The sequence below is a fragment of the Penicillium bovifimosum genome (assembly GCF_028826915.1).
Source record: "Penicillium bovifimosum strain IBT 22155 chromosome Unknown utg000003l_segment0_segment0, whole genome shotgun sequence".
NCBI classification, from domain to species: domain Eukaryota; kingdom Fungi; phylum Ascomycota; class Eurotiomycetes; order Eurotiales; family Aspergillaceae; genus Penicillium; species Penicillium bovifimosum.
In genome coordinates this window covers 2208900-2232020 of record NW_026622712.1, presented here as the reverse complement: position 1 = coordinate 2232020, position 23121 = coordinate 2208900, and the positions used below count along the sequence as shown (strand labels likewise).

At 52.0% G+C, this 23121-nt stretch overlaps 10 protein-coding genes across 10 annotated transcripts; 6 read left to right on the top strand and 4 right to left on the bottom strand.

Annotated features, from left to right (window-relative positions):
• Positions 1-240: 240 nt before the first annotated feature.
• N7515_003893 (leucine--tRNA ligase NAM2) lies at positions 241-3229 on the top strand (the record flags this gene model as incomplete). Its single annotated transcript, XM_056664637.1, has 3 exons — positions 241-732; positions 799-939; positions 989-3229. 3 exons carry the CDS (start codon positions 241-243, stop codon positions 3227-3229), a joined length of 2874 nt encoding a protein of 957 aa, XP_056523694.1.
• Positions 3230-3726: 497 nt separating this feature from the next.
• Positions 3727-6944, bottom strand: N7515_003892 (Short-chain dehydrogenase/reductase SDR; the record flags this gene model as incomplete). The annotated part of the gene is made up of 4 exons (XM_056664636.1): positions 3727-4686; positions 5072-5698; positions 5750-6775; positions 6834-6944. The coding sequence occupies 4 exons, from the start codon at positions 6942-6944 to the stop codon at positions 3727-3729; spliced, it is 2724 nt and encodes a 907-aa protein (XP_056523693.1).
• Positions 6945-7211: 267 nt separating this feature from the next.
• N7515_003891 (lysophospholipid acyltransferase) lies at positions 7212-9048 on the top strand (the record flags this gene model as incomplete). Its single annotated transcript, XM_056664635.1, has 4 exons — positions 7212-7233; positions 7283-7327; positions 7389-8507; positions 8561-9048. 4 exons carry the CDS (start codon positions 7212-7214, stop codon positions 9046-9048), a joined length of 1674 nt encoding a protein of 557 aa, XP_056523692.1.
• Positions 9049-9786: 738 nt separating this feature from the next.
• N7515_003890 (putative serine-rich protein) lies at positions 9787-11912 on the bottom strand (the record flags this gene model as incomplete). The annotated part of the gene is made up of 2 exons (XM_056664634.1): positions 9787-10388; positions 10415-11912. 2 exons carry the CDS (start codon positions 11910-11912, stop codon positions 9787-9789), a joined length of 2100 nt encoding a protein of 699 aa, XP_056523691.1.
• Positions 11913-13194: 1282 nt separating this feature from the next.
• N7515_003889 (CAAX prenyl protease RCE1) lies at positions 13195-14458 on the top strand (the record flags this gene model as incomplete). The annotated part of the gene is made up of 4 exons (XM_056664633.1): positions 13195-13246; positions 13297-13337; positions 13429-13809; positions 13925-14458. 4 exons carry the CDS (start codon positions 13195-13197, stop codon positions 14456-14458), a joined length of 1008 nt encoding a protein of 335 aa, XP_056523690.1.
• Positions 14459-15491: 1033 nt separating this feature from the next.
• N7515_003888 (uncharacterized protein) lies at positions 15492-16489 on the top strand (the record flags this gene model as incomplete). The annotated part of the gene is made up of 3 exons (XM_056664632.1): positions 15492-15735; positions 15788-16242; positions 16307-16489. The coding sequence occupies 3 exons, from the start codon at positions 15492-15494 to the stop codon at positions 16487-16489; spliced, it is 882 nt and encodes a 293-aa protein (XP_056523689.1).
• Positions 16490-16692: 203 nt separating this feature from the next.
• N7515_003887 (uncharacterized protein) lies at positions 16693-17644 on the bottom strand (the record flags this gene model as incomplete). The annotated part of the gene is made up of 2 exons (XM_056664631.1): positions 16693-17272; positions 17358-17644. The coding sequence occupies 2 exons, from the start codon at positions 17642-17644 to the stop codon at positions 16693-16695; spliced, it is 867 nt and encodes a 288-aa protein (XP_056523688.1).
• A 214-nt stretch (positions 17645-17858) lies between these two features.
• On the top strand, positions 17859-18801 carry N7515_003886 (integrase zinc binding domain-containing protein; the record flags this gene model as incomplete). The annotated part of the gene is made up of 3 exons (XM_056664630.1): positions 17859-17866; positions 17942-18215; positions 18421-18801. 3 exons carry the CDS (start codon positions 17859-17861, stop codon positions 18799-18801), a joined length of 663 nt encoding a protein of 220 aa, XP_056523687.1.
• A 674-nt stretch (positions 18802-19475) lies between these two features.
• On the top strand, positions 19476-20633 carry N7515_003885 (Mitochondrial carrier protein; the record flags this gene model as incomplete). The annotated part of the gene is made up of 3 exons (XM_056664629.1): positions 19476-19591; positions 19640-20372; positions 20427-20633. The coding sequence occupies 3 exons, from the start codon at positions 19476-19478 to the stop codon at positions 20631-20633; spliced, it is 1056 nt and encodes a 351-aa protein (XP_056523686.1).
• A 499-nt stretch (positions 20634-21132) lies between these two features.
• Positions 21133-23088, bottom strand: N7515_003884 (uncharacterized protein; the record flags this gene model as incomplete). Its single annotated transcript, XM_056664628.1, has 7 exons — positions 21133-21257; positions 21308-21538; positions 21593-21900; positions 21967-22236; positions 22291-22552; positions 22604-22811; positions 22906-23088. The coding sequence occupies 7 exons, from the start codon at positions 23086-23088 to the stop codon at positions 21133-21135; spliced, it is 1587 nt and encodes a 528-aa protein (XP_056523685.1).
• Positions 23089-23121: the final 33 nt, after the last annotated feature.

Below are 23121 nucleotides of genomic sequence, written 5' to 3'. Positions count from 1 at the left end.
TGTACTAGTACCTACTAGTAGTAGTACTAGGTACCGTTGATGTGCTTGATCGAACAAGGTGTGGAAGGTCCATTATTGTGCGCTAGTCCAAATCGGGGTTGAAGCTATCCGGGCTCCGGGGAAGTTTTGAAGATGCGCCTCAAAAAAATCCAACGTTCAAACTACCAGTGGAGGTGGCCGCCACTCCAATTACTCCAATATTTGAATGAAAATGGACATATAACGAACATCTTAGCCACCATGCAGTCTCTCTCACGCCTCCGATTAACCAGCGGCATCGCGCCTGGGCGATTCCACACGCGTCCTGCCCTCCGAGCCCTCTCACCAGTCCACACCCTAACCCGCCTCGCAAGCACCTCAACACGCAAGCTCGATCTCCCAGCCCTTGACAAAAAATGGCACGCGAAATGGGAAAGCGACAAAGCCGTGCAGCGTCTAACACCCGAACCGACACAGAACCCCAAGTCCTACATTCTGTCCATGTTCCCTTACCCGTCTGGCACGCTGCACATGGGTCACCTACGTGTATACACGATTTCAGATGTCATCTCGCGATTTTACAAAATGCGCGGACATGATGTGCTCCATCCTATGGGGTGGGATGCCTTTGGACTACCGGCGGAGAATGCGGCGATTGAGAGGGGTGTAGACCCTGCGGTTTGGACGCAAGAGAATATTAAGAAAATGAAGGAGCAATTGAGGTGTATCTCGGCGGAGTTTGATTGGGATCGCGTATGTGGATGTTGCATTATCCGGGAGGTTTGATTTGGTATGGGATGGCTAATGGATACGGGGTAGGAATTGGCTACATGTTCGCCGCAGTTCTATGAACATACTCAGCGCATCTTTCTGATGTTGTACCAAAAGGGCCTGGCGTACCAGGCTGAAGCGCTGGTCAATTATGATCCCATCGATAAGACGGTCTTGGCAAATGAGCAGGTTAGTCGGGATCAGAGGGTACTTATTGATCGAAGCTGATTGCGTGCAGGTTGATGCCAATGGATTCTCATGGAGGTCTGGCGCTAAAGTCGAGAAATTGAATCTGAAACAGTGGTTCTTTAAGATCACTGAATTCAAGGAGGCGCTTCTGAAAGACCTCGATTCTCTTGCTGGAGGATGGCCGGAACGTGTACTGATGATGCAACGGAATTGGCTGGGAAAATCATATGGTGCGAAAGTCACATTCCCGGTTACTATCAAAGGCGCAGAAGATGCACAATTCGATGTGAATGTGTTCACTACCCGGCCAGACACTTTATATGGCGTGGAGTATCTGGCACTCTCCCTGAATCATCCTATCGTGCTAAAGGCTGCCGAAAAGGACGAGTCACTTCGCAAATTCCTGAGTGATGCTTCATCGTTTGCCCCGGATTCCAAAGCTGGATATCGGCTGTCCGGTGTTGAAGTATCTCACCCGTTATGCAAGATCGACACAGAAACCAGCCATTTGCAGAGGAAGCTTCCTGTCTTTGCGGCACCCTACGTTCTCAGCGACTATGGCGAGGGTGCGGTGATGGGCGTCCCGGGCCATGACACCAGGGACATGTCGTTCTTCAAGGAGAACGTTGACTCTGACTCAATCCCTATTGTGATCGAGGCCAAGCCAACAGGAAAAGAGGAAGACAGCAGTGCTGTCCCGACGCCAGAAACAAAGGCTTTCACTCAAGAGGGCTTCTTGACCTCGCGCTGCGGGAAGTATCAAGGGCTGCACTCCAAAGAGGCATCCAAACGCATCGTGAATGACCTGGGACAGGTTGGCCAGGCTGAATTCGTCGAGAGCTGGCGTCTACGGGATTGGTTGATCAGTCGCCAGCGATACTGGGGCACGCCAATTCCCATCATTCACTGCGGGGACTGTGGGCCTGTGCCGGTACCCACCGAGGATCTTCCAGTCACACTGCCGAAGATCGAGGGAGACTGGCTCAAGGGAAAGAAGGGTAATCCTCTGGAGTCCTCGGAGGAATGGCTCCACACACAATGCCCCAGTTGCAATGGTCCTGCCCGACGCGACACGGATACCATGGATACTTTTGTTGATTCATCCTGGTATTTCTTGCGTTTCTTAGACCCTGCTAATAAAAAAGCGCCGTTCTCCCCTGCAGTGATGCAGCCGGTAGATGTCTATATTGGTGGCGTCGAGCATGCCATTTTGCATCTCCTCTACGCTCGATTCATCTACAAGTTCCTCTCTCAGTCTGAGCTGTCACCAGCCGACTCTGCTGCCATATCAGAACCATTCAAAGTGCTACTCAGCCAGGGAATGGTACACGGAAAAACCCTCAGCGAGCCCTCAACCGGTCGCTTCCTTCTCCCGTCAGAAGTCGATCTGACCAATCCAGAGAAGCCTTTGATCAAGGGAACCAAAGTCACACCGAATGTTTCCTTCGAGAAAATGTCAAAGAGCAAGTACAACGGCGTGGACCCTACGCTTACCACATCCAAATACGGTGCCGATGCCACTCGCGCGCACATCCTCTTCTCCGCTCCAGTCAGCGAAGTGTTAGAATGGGATGAAACCAAAATCGTCGGCGTAGAACGCTGGTTCGGTCGACTCTGGAAATTAGTCCAAGACACCCAGCAATCCCTGTCAGAGACATCATTCTCCATCTCAGCAGAAGATCTAAACTCCCCCACCACCCACGCCGCTCCCCTCCCTGCATCCCTCCAGGACCTAAGCAACTCCGATGCCGACGCCATCCTGGCCACCCACAACACCATCGCATCCGTTACCACCTGCATCGAAAGCAACCCATATGCCCTGAACACCGTCATTTCAGACCTAATCAAGCTGACCAACGCCCTGGCCTCAGCCCCCGCCACATCCCCTCTCATCCTATACCTAACCCTCTCATCTCTCCTCCGTCTGCTAGCCCCCATCGCCCCGGCTCTTGCCTCGGAATCATGGGAGCTTCTGCACACCACAACGTCACCGGTGCCTTCCATCCTCTCATTCCCCTGGCCCAACAACCTCCTTACCCCGGAGCAAGCTGAGACCCTCTCATCTCGCAGCGGCCAAACTATCGCCGTTCAGATTAATGGGAAGCTCCGCTGTGCGGTTACGATTCCGCGCATAGAGGCGGCTACATCGCCGAAGGAAGAACAGGAGTGGATTGTTAGTCGGGTGCTGGAGACTGCTGAGGGCAGGTCGTGGCTTTGTGAGAAGAATGATTGGGAGAAGAGACGACGGGTTATTGTTGTCAAGGGGAAACTTGTGAATGTTGTGTTTTGAGCTTTTCCGTGTGGGAACTGTATTACTATAGACTTGTACATTATTTGCATTTCATGGAACTCGCCTTCTGATCATGATTCTAGTCTATTGTTCACTCGTATGAGAAAACCCTGGAAGAAGTATCGACATTGTCACTCGGTATACGATGGTGGAAGTTGTGAACTTAGACCACCACCGCATACTTCGTATACGGTGAGAGTATCTCTGCTCTTGAAGTATAGCATATGCGGAGGGGCAAGATGCAAAGCTCGCATTTCGATGTATAGCGAAACAGCCTCCCCTTCGCCACGAGATTCGAGGACAAGACGTGCAACGAAGAGTGCAGGCCTTGTTCGGAAGAAGCTTTGTACCGAGAAGCTCCGCTGAGAATCATCCGGGGAGGGCGTATCCCAGACAGCAAAGCACAGAGCAGAAAAGGCTCCAATTCAGAATGTGTCCACCAACGCCTCTCATGATATGATTGATGTCCTATAAAACATCACCAAACACAGACCAAATCACCCATTCCCTCTCTCACCCCTCCCCTCCCCACCCTCCTCAGGAACAGAAGACTTCTCACGAGCAGGCTGCATCTCCCCCGTCGGAAAGCTAAGATACTTCCAATCCTCAATCTCCTCAATAATACACTTCAAGCGATCCCTAATACTCTCGACCGCATAAGTCCCCAAAATCAACCTCAACGGCGGATAAGCACAATGCCCCAACTCCCAAACCAAATGCGCCGCCTTAACCGCACTAGCCGGCTGCTTATCCCCCAACCACATAAGCATCCGTCTCGCATGGGCCGCCGGCGAGGTCGAAGTATTATACGGCTCACTGGGCTTCTTAACCAAAAAATGCCCATAAAGCGGCAACGGCGCCGAAAGATGATGCTCAGTATGCCTATCGTCCAAACCCGACGAAACCAAATCCCCAACATCATCCCTGCGCATATGACCTGGTTCAACGAGCGTCCCCTTAATATTAAAACTATCAACCTCGTAAAGCATACTCTCCATGAGTCCCTCAACCGCATACTTAGACGCACAGTAAGGCCCGAGTCCCGGAACACCTAGAGCACCAGACGTCGAGCTGAAAATCAGATATCGACCCGCGCGCCGCTGCCGGAAATGCGGCAGAGACAGCTGGATCATGTTCAGTGTTCCGGTGAAGTTTGTTTCGAATTGGTTGCGGATGTCGTACTCGTCTTGGTCTTCGCAGGCCCCGATTACGCCGTACCCGGAGCAATTGGCTATTACGTCTATGCGGCCGAAGCGGGCGATTGTGTCGTCGATGGCGCGTTTGACGGTTTCACGTGCGCGTACGTCGCAGAGTAGCCCGATGCAGCTGGTGGATTCGAGCTCTTTCATTGCTGCGGGCGTGTTTTCGTAGGTGCGGCCGACTGCGGCGACGAGGTCGTTGTTTGCTAGGGCGGTTTTCACGATGGAGCGGCCCATGTGGCCGGTTGCGCCGAAGATCTGGTAGAATACGTGTTAGTTGGGTTGAGCTGGGGGTTCGTTGCGGAGTGGAGGGGTTGATACCAGCCATACGAGGGGTTTCGGGGGGTTCTGAGGGCCGGGTGGATCGGTTGTCGACGGGAGATGGAGACTTGTTTCGCGTGAGGTTGGGGAGGATGGACCCCCTCTTGGGGATATGTGCTCCATGATGTGTTGGAGGTCTAATGAGGGGAGAGGGAAAATGAAGCTCTCCGCATTTGGATCTGGGGATGGCCCACCTTTTTCATTACGGTGGGAATTAGTGACGAACGTGAATTAATTCTATAACTGCTCGATATTGCCGGGCTACCGATATAAATGTGGTTCCATTACCAATATAATAAATGACATATGATTATCGCCCTACTTCCCGTCGTAGCCGTCCTGCAGCCGTTGAGGGTCCGGGTTCGGGCCAGCTGCCCACTGCATCGTCAACCTCTTCCAAGAATGTTGTACTGTTATGAATCGAGGTGCCACCAAGCACAACTCGAATACCCGGGGAGCTGGCATTGACCTGCGCCACCATCTTGGCCTCTTCGTACGTGGTGCCGCCAACCATGAAAATTATGATGTCCTGCGGCTTGTCCCGCGTGTGTCCACTACCCTCGAGGAACGGATACTGCAGCTCCTTTAGGCGGCCTTTGATGAGATTTTGGATAGTCACCTCCAGTCGGGGAGAATGCTGTGTGTAGACGTTTTCGACACCTTTGAGGCCCTTGAAGCGGTCTCTTGCGCCGGAGAAGAAGGAGGTTGATTCGAATAGGTCGGTGAAGCCGCCTGCCACTGGGGGCGCTTGGAGGGAGTGGTGGTAGGTGAGGAGCTTGGGGATGATGTTCACGCGGTGGGATGGGACTTCGCCTGCTGTGACGAGGAGATCGAGAAGAATCGGCAGTGCATTGTTGGCCTGCTTCTCGTAGCGCAGGGCGTAGAGAGCTACCAGACGCAGCTTATTCTCGGCGGGAACCGTTGGCAATGGGATAATCCGTTGTAGTGACTAGAGAAAGGTGAGTAAATGGCCGAAGCATATCCAGTCTACGATACATACACGAAGATCATTGGAGTGGTTATCATTGCATGCCAAGCTCTGCTCCAACTCACTCACGTCGAGGAGGTTATCCTCGCCAACGCGCCGACTGAGTTCGCCCACCAGGGTGACGTGTTTGCTCACATTGCCCGCAAGCTTGCGGAACTCAGGATAATCTTCCACAAACCGTTTCATATCCGCAATGGACTCAATATTCGCCGTGCTTTGCGTTTTGGTCTGGTACTGCTCCACATATTCTTTGATGTTCTGGCCCAAGTCGCCGAAGTTCTGGTACATGTTCTTCTTGAAGAACGGATCCTGATCCTGAGCCAGGATAATCTCCTTCAACTCCGGTCGAATCTCCGGCACATCCTGTAGATCTACACGGCCATTATTGATGCCGAGCATTTCATGCACCATCGCCTGGTACGTCCACTGCGTGAGCAGAGGAGTGATAGGATCATCGCGACGGTCGAGAACCAGCAAGATAGGCGGTGTATCCGTCCGGCGGAAATTAAACAGCTGCTCCTCCTGCGTGATGTGATATCGGACCTCGGTCGCCAATTTCCGTGCTAATAGACTGTTCTTCTCATAGCGAATGAGGGGGTTCTTCTTTAGCGCGAGAAGCAGCGCCAGCACACCCTCCGTGGCTCTTTGTAGTGAATCCGGGTTCCACAAATCCGGCGAATTGCTCCATATCTTTTGCAAGGGGAAGCCCAACCCCAAAGAGCAGAGATCCGGGTTTATGACGAGAAAGTCGGCGAATTGTTCCTGTACCGACTGGACGACCTCGTGACTGTCCGCTTCCGCTAGTCGCTCCAGGGAGGATTTGCGGATGATGTTGCTGAGGTAAATGTAGTATTCGCCGTATTTAGGGTCCCGAAGCTCGTCGATCAAGAACTGGATAGAAGTCGGTGATGGGCGCACAAAGCACAGGCATCGCAGATGTCGCATTCTCTCGCGCGCGCTATTGTCGAGGCGGTCGATGAGGTAAACCTCGTGATTAAGGAGGGCGGACTGGGTCATGGCGGTTGAGACGATAGCAACCTATAGTCAGGGATTAACGATCGTGATCAGCATATCGTCAGCAGGGTCAATCACCCACTGTCTCGCTATCAAGAAGGAGGATCTTCATCTTCGATGACGAAGCTCCTACCGACTCGCCCACGGTAACCATCTTGGAGATGTACCCCGAGGCGGCCGCGACGACGTCCATGGTGGGACACGGTGTGACACCGGCGAATAATCAAGAGAAGTGGGAATCCGAGGTCTGAAGCTGAATAGTTGAAGACCGAGGGGTTGGTTGAATGTGGAGAGGCCGGCAAGTTGGTTGGGGAGTTTCCTTCCCGCATGCCGCTGCGCCGCATGTGACATGACATGCTGTTTTTCTTCCGTTTCCCTGTTTACTCTTCTACTCTTCTACTCTTCATGCTCTGATCTTGGACTTTTCTTTTCGTTTTGTTTCACCTGCTTAAGGTCAACAATGTTGCCTTATGTAGATCAGAGTATGTCCCTTGCTCTCTCTATGGAAGCTCCTCTAACTTCTCCCCGCAGTATTTGAGCTGCCAGCTCGGCTCACGGGTGCATCCATTGACGAACGTACGACCTTCCAGCCCTATAATCTCCGACATTGCTAGCAGTTGCTGACCTCCAGCTCCAGTGAAGCTGATCGGATCGTTCCTCCTCTCATATCCCCTCGCCGCCCTCCTCAAACGAATTCCCGATGGACAACCCTGGAAAAAGAATGTTTTCATCGTCGGCGTCTCGTTGTTCTATGTTGTCGGACTCTTCGACCTCTGGGATGGTCTCCGTACGCTTATATACAGTGCCGCTGGCATTTATGCCATCGCCTACTATGTGGATGGCTCCCTGATGCCGTGGATTGGGTTCCTTTTCCTCATGAGCCACATGTCGGTCAACCACATTGAACGACAAATGGCGGACGACAGCTCGGCCGTCGACATTACCGGAGCCCAGATGGTGCTCGTTATGAAACTCACCTCGTTCTGTTGGAATATTCACGACGGTCGTCAGTCCAAGGACGGACTAACGGACCCGCAAAAGTACTCTGCCATCACACAGTTCCCGGGCATTGTCGATTACATGGGCTACGTCATGTTCTTCCCTTCGCTCTTTGCCGGACCCTCGTTTGAATATGTGGACTACCGCCGTTGGATCGACACCACGCTCTTCGACGTGCCTCCTGGCACCGACCCGTCTAAGGTGCCACCCACCCGGAAGAAGCGCAAGATTCCTCGTAGCGGACGACCTGCTGCGAAGAAGGCTGTCGTTGGATTGCTCTGGATCCTCGCCTTCATCAAACTGAACTCGTACTTCAACGCCGAGTTTGTGCTCTCCGACAAGTTCCTGCAGTTCTCTTTCCTGCGTCGCATTTTTGTTGTGCACATGCTTGCTTTCACCGCTCGCACAAAGTACTACGGTGTCTGGGCCCTGACTGAGGGTGCCTGTATTCTCTCCGGCATGGGATACAACGGCTTCGATCCGAAGACAGGGAAGGTCTTCTGGGACCGACTGGAGAACGTCGACCCGTGGGCCATGGAGACGGCGCAGAACTCGCACGCCTACCTCGGTAACTGGAACAAGAACACCAACCACTGGTTGCGCAACTACATCTACCTCCGCGTGACACCCAAGGGCAAGAAACCGGGTTTCCGCGCAAGCATGGCTACCTTCGCCACCAGTGCCCTCTGGCACGGGTTCTACCCAGGCTACTACATGACCTTTGTCCTGGGCTCATTTATCCAGACTGTAGCAAAGAGTCAGTACCCTCTCATTCCCTCCATTTTGCAAGCAAGAAACTAACATCCCCAGATTTCCGCCGCTACGTCCGCCCCTTCTTCCTGACACCCGACGGCACAAAACCCACCCCAAACAAGCGCTACTACGACATCCTCAGCTGGCTAGCAACGCAACTAACTCTAAACTTCGCCGTCGCTCCCTTCATAATCCTCAACTTCCAAGACTCCGTAACCGTCTGGTCCCGCATCTACTTCTACGGCATCATCAACTGCGCCGTCTCCCTCCTCGCCTTTGCCTCCTTCTCCCCACTCAGGAAATACCTCATTGCCCAGCTGAAAAGCCGCAGCAGGCCACAGGTGGGCCGCACTGCTAGCACGGAATCTGTGCACCACCCGCCTGATCTCGGTCTGCCGAATGATCCTGAGCGTGACTTTGATGAAGTCGTTGCGGAGGTCAAGGCCGAGATTGAGTCAAGGGCTAGACGGGGGAGTACGGTTAAGATGCCTACTGGGGAGGATTTGAAGGTTGCTGTTGAGCAGAAGATTGGGCGGAAGTTGTAGGACTCGTGGTATTGTATTGAAGGGGAAAGAGTCGAATTGGATCGACCTATGCCTGATTATCTCTCGACTGGTTGGTTTCGACTTTATGTGCATTTATAGCTATTGTCTCGGTGCATTAATCTCTTATTCCAGACCATTGATACAGGTAATAGCAGGTAACCAGTCTGCGTATGTCAAATTGAGTATATGATACAACACACAGAAAGAAAAGGCCAATTCAGCATGAAGGATAAGAATGATATTCAATATGCAGTCAAATAAGAACAGAGAAAGAACATGTATATCCATTACACGCGTATGGCATGGAAAGCAACGAAACAAAGCCCGTCAGTCGCAATGCATAGGACGCACCAACACATGAAAGCCAGCAGACACTATGTCTGAGGACGCCGGGGTAGAGAAAAATGTTAAACAGAAGGGGATATTATGTGCGTTGGAATCGTGGAGTCGTGGGTAAATGTGCATGGAATTGAAGAAGAGAAAAAGAAGGGCAAGGAAGAAGAGAAAGAGAAGAGAAGAGAAAGTGGTTTGAATAGTCAATAGTCAAGAAATGTCGACACAGTAAGGAGATGAGACTCTGCAGGATCAGTGATCGACGGCAAGGAGGGAAATAAAACCAGTCGACGTGGAAACCGCCGAGATAAGATAAAAAAGAAAAGGATAAGAAAAGATGAAGATGTGAATGGGAATAGTCCAGTGATTGAAGAAACAAGTCGTAAGAGCGTAAAGAGATGAAAGCTAGAACCCGGTAGTAGTCCCAATAACAGCCAGCGTAATAATAACAACGACAACGACAACCCCAAAAGAAATCATCCACCGATTAAGATTCCTCCACCAACGCGCATTCTCATACCTCCGCAACTGGAAATCCACGCACTGCGCCTCAAGCGCTACGCCCACATCCGAAACAGACTCATACTCCATCATCTTCTGCTTCGGCTTCGGCGGCAGCGGCAGGAATCCCGCCACCAGCCAGGCAAGAGGGAAAATAAACCCAAAGCAGAAGGAGTAGACCTGGATATTTCTCCGTCCGAAGAAAGGTTCATTTCGCGAGTCCAGGGATGGCGCACGCCAGCGACTGCCCGAGTGCGGGAGTGTCCGTCTATCTGGCATCAGGTGCGGGGACCAGCTGTGGTGTAGACGGTGTAGATGGGATGTGAAGGCGCCGTCGTCCGGCTGGGGGGATGGGACCCAGTGTGCGCGTGGATCCCGCGGGTCGCTTTCCAGACGGCGTTGCTGGGTTCGTGGACGTTCGGGGGAGGGGGGACGTTCTGGGGAGTGGGGACGGGGGACGTTTAGAGGGCCGGGGACGAGATTGAAGACGCTTGAGTTTGAGGTGCCTGGTCTGGCGGAGGGGGACGACTACCGTCTATCATGGAGAGAGTTGAGTTGAGACCCATTGGTTCGCGGAGGTAGTAGACTTTTGCCCAGGTGGGGAGGATGTTGAGGATGGTGCTTGATCCCGTGCCTGGGCGTTGCAGGGAGCGGGTGCTGTTGCTGCGTTTTGAGCCGGAGGAGACGCTTTGGGTGAAGATTGGGCGGGTGGGGAGTTTGGTGAGGCTGTCGAGGCGTTCGGAGTCGCTGTCGTTGGAGGAGTCGACGAGCCAGACGGAGGATCTGGACGTTTCGGCCTGCAGGACTGCGGCGGGTGGTTGGGTTGGCTCGGCCATCTCGCGGTCTGAGTCGGTGTCTGCGTGTGCGGCGAGATTGCTCAGGTCGTCGGAAGACCAGATGGATGGCACGGTTGATAGATGTGGGTTCCAACGGCCGGATGCTAGGACGGGGTTGCAGCGACCTGAGGCGGGGCCTGGGGTGAAATCGCGCTCTGGGGTAACTGAAGTGCCGGCGCGGGAGCTGGAGGACGATGGTGCGCGAATGCGGGGGTACTGGATAGGCACACCACTGTCGATGGCTGCCTGCAAGTCAGAAACAGAGCGGAGGCTGCGTGAGGAAGAAGTCGCGGATCGTGAATGGCTGCCTGATGGATGTCTAGAAGACGATTGAAATGAGGCGATGGATTGAGCAGGTGGGCTGGAATGGAAAGGTGAGGACTGGTAGCTTCCAGACTGGTCAGAGGAGGCTGGTTGGAAAGCGTTCTGGAACCAGGGTGCAGCGCCGGCGTGTCTGACAACAGTTCCTCGCGAGTGATACGACGAAAGCGAATTCGTTCGGGGGTCTGACTCGGAAGATGCCGTTGCAGGACGGAAGTTCATGCTCGAATTATCCAGCATTACAAAATTAGGACTTGATGGGGCACCAATTTGTTCGAGATTCGGGCTGGAGTAGCCTGCCACTGAATCTGAGCCTACAGATGACTTTGGCGACGTGGGTGGCTCGGATAGCACGGCTTTGATAGTTGGTGTGGCCGTTGGCAAGACGATCATTTCGTCGTCTGAAAACTCGGGTTCCGAACTATCGAATTGATCATCTCTCGCCTTGCCAGATCCGATCTCTGGCAGCGAGGACTTGCTGGATGACGGATCGTCATCCCACATCTGCGGCGGCGAGTGGCCGGTATCCACGGTGGACGATACATCCCAGCTCTCGCCAATTGAGTGATCTCGTGGACTGTTTGGGGCTGCCGAGCTGAAGGTCGGTGAAGAATACGTTGACGTGGACGGGCCTAGCTGGTGATCTGAATAGCTGAAACCTGTGTCTGAGATATACTGCTGCTGTCTGCCGGGCATGGGCAACAAGATCTGCTCGGGTTTGGTCGGGAATGGCGTTGCGGTATACATATCAACCTCTTCATCGGCCACAATGCGCAATGACCGGGTTGGGGACCTTTCATTTGTGTGAGACGGGCTACGCTCGTGCAATGCCCGCCGGGCACGCGGCGAAGTAGAGCGAGCAGGAAAGGACATTATTTCGACACAGAGAGAGACTTAGAACATCTGGAAAAGAAGGCGTTTCGTATAAAAGCAATGGCGAAGCTGATTGTCAAAAACTGGAGTGAAAGTGGGGCGATAAACAAGATCGGATCGAAAGAGCGTGATTGAAGAATGTCGTTGTTCCTGGCTTGCGATGTAAAGAATGTGGTCTACCTTGATCCAGTCGAGTTCGACCAGGTAGGTCTATAGGCTGATGTTCGTCGAAAAAAGAGCGTGGGTGGACGTGCAGAAGTCGTCAGAAAGTGGTCGTTTCAAACATCAAGGCCATTAAGAGAGAAGCAGCAGAAAAACAATCATTAAAACGCAAAATAAAAATAAACAAAACACAAAAACAACGAAAGCGCAAGATGAGACAATTGAGGGAAGGGGGGAAGAGGAATTTCCAGTTGCCCAGCGGTGAGCGTCTAAGCAGGTGAGATGATCAAGGGGGATGCAGGAACCACGCCATTGGTCGCTGTTAAGGGAGTATAACGTTAAGTGTAGTGTCTAATAGTACATAATAACTATGGGTTATCTGTTGTAGTCCCGGCTTTATTCATTCTAGTATACAGTACTAGTAGTATACCAATATACTCCCATCCCCAGATTTGACCCAGAGTCTACTCCGTAGTCCGTACCGAAGTTGTAGAATACTCGGGGTAAAGAATCTGACGGCCAAGTGGATCCTGTGCGTTGTCCGTGAAACTAGAACTAGTCTGTGGGTAGCGCCTGTCAGTCTCCTGGCAGAAGCGAAGAACAATAATAAGATGCTCATTGCCAATAAATCATTCAATGTTTGACTCCTGCATGAACTGTGCACCAACTCGTGTGCGGAGAATTTCTGTCCACGATCCCCTCACGTTGATTCAGATTTAAAATGAGGCCATATTCAAGGGATGTGAGAGCTCACATTCTGAGTCAGCACGGTCCACCAGTTGTTCTTAACTGTGATCCACTGGCAGTTCGTTTGAACTGTTGCAATGAAGCCAACTTAACACAGTACTGTGTATAAGCTGTACTGTGTATAAGTTGTGTAGAGAGAACAAAGAAGAAAAGAAGAAAATAAAAAATAAAAATAAAGAACAATCACATGTCTTTAACATTCATGTCCCTGAACTCATCCATGGCTTAATCTGACAGTACCATACTGTATTGTACTATCCCCAGCTAATCACCATTCCTCCTCCTGTACAGTACGGGTAACAAAGAACCTCAACGTCTGGACCGTTGAAGATGGACTTTTCCATAAATAAAATCCCTCCACCCAACGGAGATCATGGCGCCAGTTGGGATAATGAGTCGTCTCAAGAGTTTGTACTCGAAGCAGGGTATGACTACAGAACTCATAGAGCCAGCTGTCAGCTAACAATCCTCCCAGATGAACCTGCACTGTCGGAGAGGACGGTCGCTATTTTGTCTGTATGTAAACCACCTAGAACCACCAAAATATCAGTGAAAAAGACCAAATGCAAGAAAAGACAAAAGAAAAAGCTATCTAACATCCATTCAGGTTCTACTCACCCTACTCTACGTGGTGCCATTCTATCTCTCCCCAACAACTCGCCCTTCCCCAAGTCTCAGCCGTGATGCCCCATCCGTCATTCGCGCCCGCATCCGCGCAGTGACAGGCTCCTGTATTGCCAGCTGCATCATCGTGCTCTACCTCATCGTCCAAGAGGGCGGTTCCTCTCTCGGCGCGGGAGCCAGACAGTTGGGCTGGTGGCCCGTCGGCCTACTCGAGACCATGCGCGGTCTCCTCCTAACAGCCATCCTCTTCACGGGTCCGCTATTCGAGCGCGGCATTGTCGAGGGTGAATGGAAATTTTGGTTCCGCCGTTCTAAACTCTCAGAGAGTCTCGGTGGCTGGATTGGCTGGAGGAATTATGTCGCTGTAAGCAGCTCTCTCTCCTTACTTACCTTCATTTCGGATATTTTTTTTTTGCCGTGTTATTGCTACTATGTCCATTATTATCCCTCGAATCTGCCAATACTAACACCCCCAACAGGGCCCCTTCACAGAAGAAGTTCTCTTCCGCTCGGCGATCGTGCCGCTGCACTTACTAGCACACACATCGCCCAGCCGAATTGTCTTCATCGCACCACTGTACTTCGGCATCGCGCACGTGCACCACTTCTACGAGTTCCGTCTGACGCACCCGGACACACCGGCTTTCGCCGCGCTGCTGCGGTCGCTGTTCCAATTCGGGTACACGACTGTCTTCGGCTGGTATGCGACTTTTGTGTTTTTGCGAACTGGCTCATTGCTGGCTGTGGTTCTCATCCACAGTTTCTGTAATTGGTGTGGACTGCCTCGGTTTTGGGGACGGGTGGAGGCTGGTGAGCCTATTGGGCCCCCTGTCACTCGGAGTAAGGAAGACTCTGATGCTGGTGTTGAGGTTGCGGGTGGGACTTTGGGGATTGGGTGGACGGTGGCTTATTATTTGCTACTGGTTGCCGGGGCGGTTGGCTTCGCTCGGGGTTTGTGGCCGTTGACGGAGTCTTATCATGCTTTGGTTTCGTTTACGGGGAAGGCGGCTTAGGGGTTGGCTGTGGTGTAGGCTGGTGGTATGGTTTTGTTTGGTTGATGGGCGTTTTCCTTGTGTTCATGCTAGAATTCTGTTTATATGTTGTACTGTGCATGCCATGTAGTGGTTCTCTCAGGTGGACAGCGTTTCGACGGTGGGTATACACTCCACTGCCCTGTTTGTATAGGTACTTAGGTAGTACCTCAGTGGCCACACTGATACAGTTCAACTATATACTTCTACGCCAGTGTTTCGGTCTTGCCATCAGGCTAGTATTATGTACGCTGGGGTGTTCCATCACCCGTGTCCGTCTTGACTACCTAGGTTTATGGAAGTTCTCTCACATATACCATAGGTATGCTTTGACAGGTAGGTAGCTCTGTCTTTGTTCTCAGTAGCCCGGTACTTAGGTAGATGCCCGTGGTTATCCGATGCCCAGATATTATGCACCAACATCCACTAGGTTGGACGAGATGCCCTATCCCCACAGGGATATATACCTTCCGGGCATTGAGCATTCCCACCTCACGGGCCATGGAAACTACGTAGAACCAATATCTAATTCACAAGCCTCTACAATCAGCTCAAAGAGTCAAATAATAAGAGCCCATTCAGAAATCGTTCAAAGTGATATTCCAATTCCAACAAAGTAGGTGGGAGCTTGAGGTATTTCTACCAACCTCCCGAAGGGGAAGACCGCATAACCAACAGGACCTGAGTAGCAACCCATAAAAAGACACAATGGCATTCACAATATATTATATAAGTGTCATATTAGTGCATGTATAAGATCTCAGAGACGGGCAGTCACTGATTCAAAATTTCGGAGTGCTGAGACTAGACTGGGTCATGTTTTCCTACTTCATCACATGGTGACTCGGCTCCCTCCCTCCACAAAGATCTCCATACACAGTAGAGCTTCATCATATGACATCCTCACATCCAATGCCTACCTACACAGTATGGATCAGGCCACAATATCAGGTCGTCGCCTTATATTTCAGGCGCCTCATCTCCCTCCTCGTGATTACCATCCAACAATCACAAAATGGGCAACAGTCTCTCCAAAGTCAAGGGCACTCTCAAGGCCAAGTCTCCCAAGTCCAAGTCTACCCAAAGGGCCAAAACCACTGTCGAGGACATAGAGGCACTGATAACACCCAAACCTCTGACACCTCTTGATGCCTACGATCTCACCATCTCCCAGGTCAATAAAGGCTTCCATCTTACAGAATACACCAACGAAATCTTCGAAGGGTTCTGGACTAAGATCACAATCTGTCCCCACTGCCGTAAGCCAACCCCACAAATTCCATACAAACGTGAACCAAATAAACTCACTAGTCACTATATACTTAGGTCACCTCCTCAACCAGTACACCATTGAACATGCCAACGGCGACCCCAACGCCTTACGGAGCCGGCTGGACAGACTTTTTCTCGCTGTCCATTGTTTGCCCCCAGATCTATGCTATCCTAGCAAACCGCCCGTTCCCTTATTCGGAGGAACCAAGGGCAGGTATGAGCCGTTCATCCACGAGGGGAAGCAGTACAGTCTGCGTGCCTCGACTGAGGGCTCGCTGTGGTACGGCCGCCAGCCCCAGCAAGGCTTGAAGCTCTGTGCCGTCGCCGTCACGATGAAGGAAGGCTATGCTGAATTTGGTGTGCCGGAATGTCTGGCGTACATGAGCATGATCCAGTCCCGACGTGCGGTGGAGAAGAAGAAGCGGCATAGGATCTTCGGTCTATGCACGGATGGAGAGGACTTCCATTTTCTGGAGATTGACAGCGGACTCAACGTACGTGGATGCCTGTTTGCAATTTATCTGATGGTGTGGAGTATGCTGACTGTTACTTTGCCAGTGGTCGCGGCTGCATTTGACGTATTCCAACGATCTCCAGCAGATTCTCGAACTTCTGGCCTTTATTCATCTTTGTGCTTCGATGCTGCGTGACGAGGATCTGGACGGAGAATCCGACGATGACTCTGAAGCCCCAGTGGGGTATGTCATTGACCCAGACTATCCTGCCTGGGTGAAAGCTTAGGTGTATGGGAGTGGCGCCCTGGCCAGATACTTCATAGTGCAATTCACGCCGTCTGAAATCCAATTTGTCTATCGGGCATACAAAGCTCCCGTGGGTAATAACCAGATAGTTACATTGTACTAGTCCAGGCTTGGAGGTCACCAGACTCAGATGAAAAAAGAAAATCATCCTGGTCCCCATAAGTAAAGGCCTGAATCTCACAATTAACCCCAAACCATATTCTCAATCTCGTTATCCTGGGAGAGAGACTTTCCATTCTCAATCTCCTCATTTCCCTCTCTATACCTCCATCTCTTCCCCATAACATCCTTGAATGTCTCAACATCCAATTCCCCATTCATAATAGTCTCGGAAAAGGCCTTCGCCGGCTGACTCTCACCAAGCGGCTTCAACTTCACCTCCAAATCCGGAGCAACGAACAGCACAGCACTCAACCGACGCACGCCGGGGGTACGACGAACCCGGTGTCTCGCAGCAGCAACCCTGCCACCACTCAAGATAACCGCACACCAACCAGCCAGAACAACGATAGCATCACCTGGAACCGGAACCCAAACACCAGGTGTCTCCTCAATCTCCAAGCCAGACGTACCATCCTGGAAGATAATCGAGAAAGTCCCGTAATCAGTGTGTTCTCCACATCCATTGGAAGACTCAGGAGCAGCCGTGTAAGGATTGTAGTCACACAGACGGTAGTTCATGTTGTATGAACTGTGTGCTGTGGACAGATCCACGCCGGCGAGAATACTCACCGAGGACAGGATAGTCGGGACATATTGGGTACTGACGGTGTCGAAGAAGTGGAGGACTTCGGATAGACCGTGAGGATCCAGAGCTTTGTGCAGAGAATCCGGGATCCGGGCGTTACGGGTTGGTGAGAGGTCGATGATCGGACTCGGTTTTGTGGAGAGCGGCTGTCTTGATGACGCCGCGGCGTGGGTAGGTTGCGTTGAGCTTGCTTATGTCTTCCGGGTGAGCGTTGAGGTGGTCGAAGAGAGATTGGATGGCGTGGAAGGGGGCCTTGGCATCGAGGTCGACTGAGGCCGTTGTCGAAGTTGAGCTTAAGAAGGAGACTGTTGGGGCTTCCGCTGAGACCTCGGGAGGCGGGGTAATTGGGATCGCTTGGGTTTGGGGTTTGAGGATATTGGTAGCCATGATGGTGGTGGTGGAGTGATGTTGAATAGCTGAGTGAGCTTGGAGAGTTTGAAGGAAGATTCAGAGCTTGGATAGTTGATGGATGGAAGGTTGAAGTGGGCAATGACTCAATGACGCCCGAGGACAAGGCCCACTTATTAAGTTTCCGCCTAAACGCCTGAATATCCCGAGGCCCGATAGCCGATACCTTATTCTTATTGCGCGCAAAACAACAATGATCTGGTTTGACAGGAAGCAGGGCGGGCACAATTGCCAAGCGAGATAGTTAGGACCGTGTACAAAACCACATATCTACAGGGTAGAAAGACAGTATCATTCTGTTCTTCACAAGGGTATCAAATGGCTCTGGGGTGCGACATTCCCGTTTCCATATGATCACTACACAGTACAGGGCATTGTACTCTTCAAAGAGAGATACTACATCCCCTCCGGCGAGAAGCTCAAATCAGAGATATTGCGCTTACAGCATGACGATCCAATTACAGGTGGACATTTCCGCAGAGCCCGAACAGTCGATATGGTCAGCCGCAAGTACTACTGGCGAAACATCCACGACGAAGTCAAGGAATATGTCAAACGATGTCCAATTTGCCAAGGCAATGCAAGCCCAAGACACCGCCCATACGGACAGGAGGGCATTCTCGATCTCATCTTTCTTATATACTAGCTCAATCCCTCGTTGAGCAGCATAGGTAGATGCCGACGACGGCTCATGATTGTGGGAAAATCTCGTCCTTGGGTGTGGGTATCAAGACCCAGGATCTCATGATTCGTAGCTGAAATCAACCGTCATCGCGCAGAACGGTGCCTTCACGAATGGCGAGACTACTCTGTCGTCAGGGTGTAGATCAACTTGTCTGTTCGCTTCAGAGGACCGCCGGGCCCGGCCGGACATGGCCGAGGACTCTCCAGCCAACATGAGTCAAGACCGACCGCTCTGGAACGCCCGTGTGGCCACTATGACCCTTGTTCGAGGCGTACCTGAGGATGACTGGTTGGCCGCGACAATTCAGTTCCTCGATGATGGAACAGAGTTGGCCGACAAGAACATCGCCCGGGCCGTGAAGGAGTTCGCTGCGAAGCTGAGCTTCCGACTCGCGCCCGTGCCCGGACGGCGGTCCCCTGAAGCGAACAGACAAGTTGGTCTACACCCATGACGACGGAGTGGTCTCGCCATTCATGGAGACTCCGGCACAGTACCAACACCGACATCATCATACATGAATAACAGAGACATATGCCGCTATCACTCGCAAAGATCGCATCCGGATCCAGGCCCTAGCAGCGTCTGAGCGTCAGCAACGATAAGGACGAAAGTCGAGGAGGTAGGGAAGGCGTATAGGCTATGTTCACGATGAACAGCGATGAAAAGTGATGAAAAGTGATGAGAATCACAGAGAATGTGGGATTGAAACGGGTAGAGTAGAAATAGGCAGGAAACAGTTACGGAGTATGTGGTCATGTCATTGGACACTCATCCAAAAGCTTCGGGGAATCGGGGATCGCCCGTCGGCCCGCGCGGACCGGAAACCCGAAGAAGCTTCTGATTTGAGTCGAGCAAACCTGCCAATGAGACAGAATGGGTTATCAGGTGACATTTGAGAGAAATGACTCAAATGAGAGAGGACCTTAGGCCTGAGTAAGGACTCCTTAGAGGTAACAGGTTTAGACCGACAAGGCCCGAATGGAGAATCTTCAAGTTATGCACACACGATCACATGTTCACGTGTCACCGCCTTCAACAAAAAAAACATACTGCCGGAAAAAGTGCTGATATCCGCCTTCCGCAATCTTATCATCCGGTCTGCGCGGAGCTTGCAGAGGACGCACTATGAGCATCAATGGTAGTTCCAAGGCTGTGAGTGCCGAGGAGACAGGTCTAATTAGCTCCGCGCCCGTTGTAACCAAGAAAAATGTCGCATCTTGGGTGCATCTCCTTGCAGGCGCGTGAGTCTTCCACAGACATCCTTCTCGATCAATCTGACATCTCAATAGGAGCGGCGGCCTAGCCACAGCGATAGTGACCTCACCACTAGACGTGCTCCGAACACGTCTCCAATCTGACTTCTACCGAACGCCGAGCAAAGGTCCCGACGCCCTACAATCCACCCGACCTTCCCAACTAGCACAGTCCGGCCATGCATCGAATCACAAGACAATGCGCATCGTCAGCTCAATATACCGCGCCGAAGGCTGGCGAGCCTTTTTTCGCGGCCTTGGGCCGAGCATGGCTGGTGTTGTCCCGGCGGCGGCGATCAAGTTCTACGTTTACGGGAACTGCAAGAATATCGCAGCGAACATAATGGGACACGCGGAAGACTCGCCGCTAGTTCATGCACAGGCTGCTATATGTGCGGGACTTGCGTCGTCAACGGCGACGAATCCTATATGGCTAGTCAAGACGCGGCTGCAACTTGATAAGGCGTCGACGGCGGGTGATCCTTCGACTCGGCGATATCGAAATAGCATTGATTGTGTCCGGCAGGTTCTCCGGACCGAGGGCGTGGCTGGATTTTACAGGGGGATGAGCGCAAGCTATCTTGGCTCGATTGAGACGGCACTGCACCTCGTGCTCTATGAGCGGCTGAAGGTCGGGCTCCGTCGGTGGTTGGAACCTACAGAGGGGAAGGGAACTCCGCTTTGGGATGAATTCTCTCATTGGGTTAGTACCAGTGGTGCTGCGTCTTCGGCGAAGTTGGCTGCGGGGTTGACGACATATCCACATGAGGTGCGCTCTTATCTGTTCTTGAGATTGGTCTCATACTCACATGTCTGTGTCTAGGTTGCTCGGACAAGACTGCGTCAGGCGCCCTTGGAACATGGCAAGCCGAAGTATACCGGTTTGGTGCAATGTTTCCGTACTATCGCCAAGGAGGAAGGTATGGCGGGATTATATGGTGGCTTGGCACCCCATATGCTTAGGTCTTTGCCCTCGGCTGTTATCACGCTTGGGGTATATGAATTTGTGCTGAGATTCGCAAACACATGAGGAAATAGATGGATGAAACATGTACATTATTAGATCTGGGGGGGGCGTTATCTTTGTCTGTCTCGTGTCTGGAGACTAGAGTCCTGACTTCAGGCTCTTTTGTATCATTATCGGGGTGCTCGGGCTTCATCTTCTCTAATCCACAATTGGTAATTGTCCACTTCGCTAGTATCTGCCTAAATAGAGGATAGCGGCACCCGACCCCATCTCCCGGGTGAATAAACCAGATTTTCCCTGGTCACAGCAGAAGTAGTTAAAGTTGAGGGAGTGATACACCAAGCGATGTCATAGATGGCACGTAATCCGCCACAATGGACCTTGGAAGACATTGACTCTACCCGGTAGAGAAATATTTGGATAGTGGATGCACCTAGAGAATGGAGGACTTGCATCAAGAACGAGGTAAATTAACATATAGACTACCTAGCAGAATCAGATACCTATGCCCCAGACGTCCAATTCATCCTACCATCCGCATACAAGAGCCAATATGACCACATCAAACAACATTCTTGGTGTCTCGAACCTCGACATGTGCCGTTTCCTGATTCTTCTCGTCATCAGCATCGAGCTGTTTGTGGACGGCAGCAGCGACCTCATTGGCCTTTTCTTTGCCCTCGAACACTGTTCACGTTAGCTCTGTCTCGTGAATAAGAACCAGGAAAACAACTTACTGAATGACAGCTCTTCAAGAGTGCGGCCGGAAGTTTCGGGGAAGAAGAAGTAGATGAACACCAACTCAAACGCCAACCAGCAGCAATAAACCAGGAGCCACCTCCAGGAGATTCTTTTCAGACCAACGGGGTTCACGTAGGTGGCGAAGAAGTTTGCGCCGCGACCATAAAACTGGAACCACGAGAGACCGCGTGACCGATTCATGTAAGGGAAAATCTCGATCAGATACGCTTGTTCAAGTCAGTATATAAACGCACACAGTATGGGATGGAAGGGGCACGCACTGTAGGTCAGGGCATTGTAGCCGAGGTTGTAGGCGGGCGAGTACGCGAAGATGAAGAAGATGGTTAGGATGGCTGCGGGTTGAGCCCCCGTGCTAAGGGAGCGTTCCATGGAGATTGTCCATCCGATGTAGACGCACAACATGGCACTTGCGCAGGCGAGATACGCCGGTCGACGCTTGAAGCGAGGGGCCGTCAGCGCCAGGGCAGTGCCACAGACCAGACCCCAACAGGCGATGCCGATGTTGATCTTGGATTTGACTACGCCGTCGGTGATTCCGACCATGGTCAGGAGGTCGCTTAGATAGTACCTATTCACATGGATTAGCGAGAAGCAAAGGGCATATCGGGCCAGATTCTACAGGCGGATGACTTACGAAATGAGCGTGTTGCCAGACCACTGCGTGAATAGGCCGAGGAACGCGGAGATGAACAGTCGACGACGCATACCGGCGGTGCGGAACATGTCTGCCCAGGTTTGCTTCGAAGCTTCGCGCTCCAACTTGATGGTACTTTCAATCTGCGCCAGTTCCGCCTTGACAATGACCGAGTTGCGGTCGCCCTCTGCATGGTACTTGGTGAGAATTTCGTAGGCCTCATCGTGGCGGTCTTTGCTGATCAGGTATCGGGGACTTTCAGGGAGGAACCTAGGCGTGTGTTAGTGGGGAGCAGCTGGGACATCACCGGGGGCAGCATCTTACATCACCGTCACGACCTGGATCATGGCAGGCGCAATCTGAAGCAGAGATGGGATTCGCCATGCCCAGTTGGACGCAATGGTTACCGTGCCCAGACCCACGGATGCCGCGATGACCTGACCGATGAAGTATGAGGAGTTGAACAGCGAGGTGAGAATCGGTCGTTCCTTGGGGTAACCCAGTTCTCCGATTAAAGAGGACCCGGCGACAATACAGAACGGAATTCCGAACCCTAGAAGAATACGTGCGACAAGGTACATGGCCACTAAGAACCGTCAGGCATGGCACGGAAGGATAAGACAAGGGGGGTACATACATCCGTTGGCGAAGCCCTGGATGATGGCTCCGATTAAGCTTATGCAGGAACCAAACATGATCGTCCATCGTCGTCCGATTTTTTGGTTGACGTATGGGACAAAAGGCAGGGAGAGAATAGCTCCGAGGGAGTACGCAGCACCCAGGAAGCCCTTGAGGTTCTCTTCGATCGCGTATTCGGGGAGTCCATTGACAAAATCACCCGTTGGCTTGCCAAAATCTAATACGCACAGTTAGCTTCCTGCAGAGCTGATCGTAGATCGGAGGCGACATGCATTTGTTCCAAGTATACACAATCTGGACCGTGTTGATGATCTGCGAGTCGAATCCCGAGGTGATCTCGATGCCCATGCATGCCGGGAACAAGACAAAATACAGGTTTCTCAGATTCCGCTTCTTGTACCAAGGAATACGGTCCTCGCTCAGCAAGTTAGCCAGCACCGGCTCGGCAAGGTCTTCCTCGCGCTGTTTTCCCACCACGACCATGTTGAAGGCTGTTGTTTAGATGCTCACAACAGT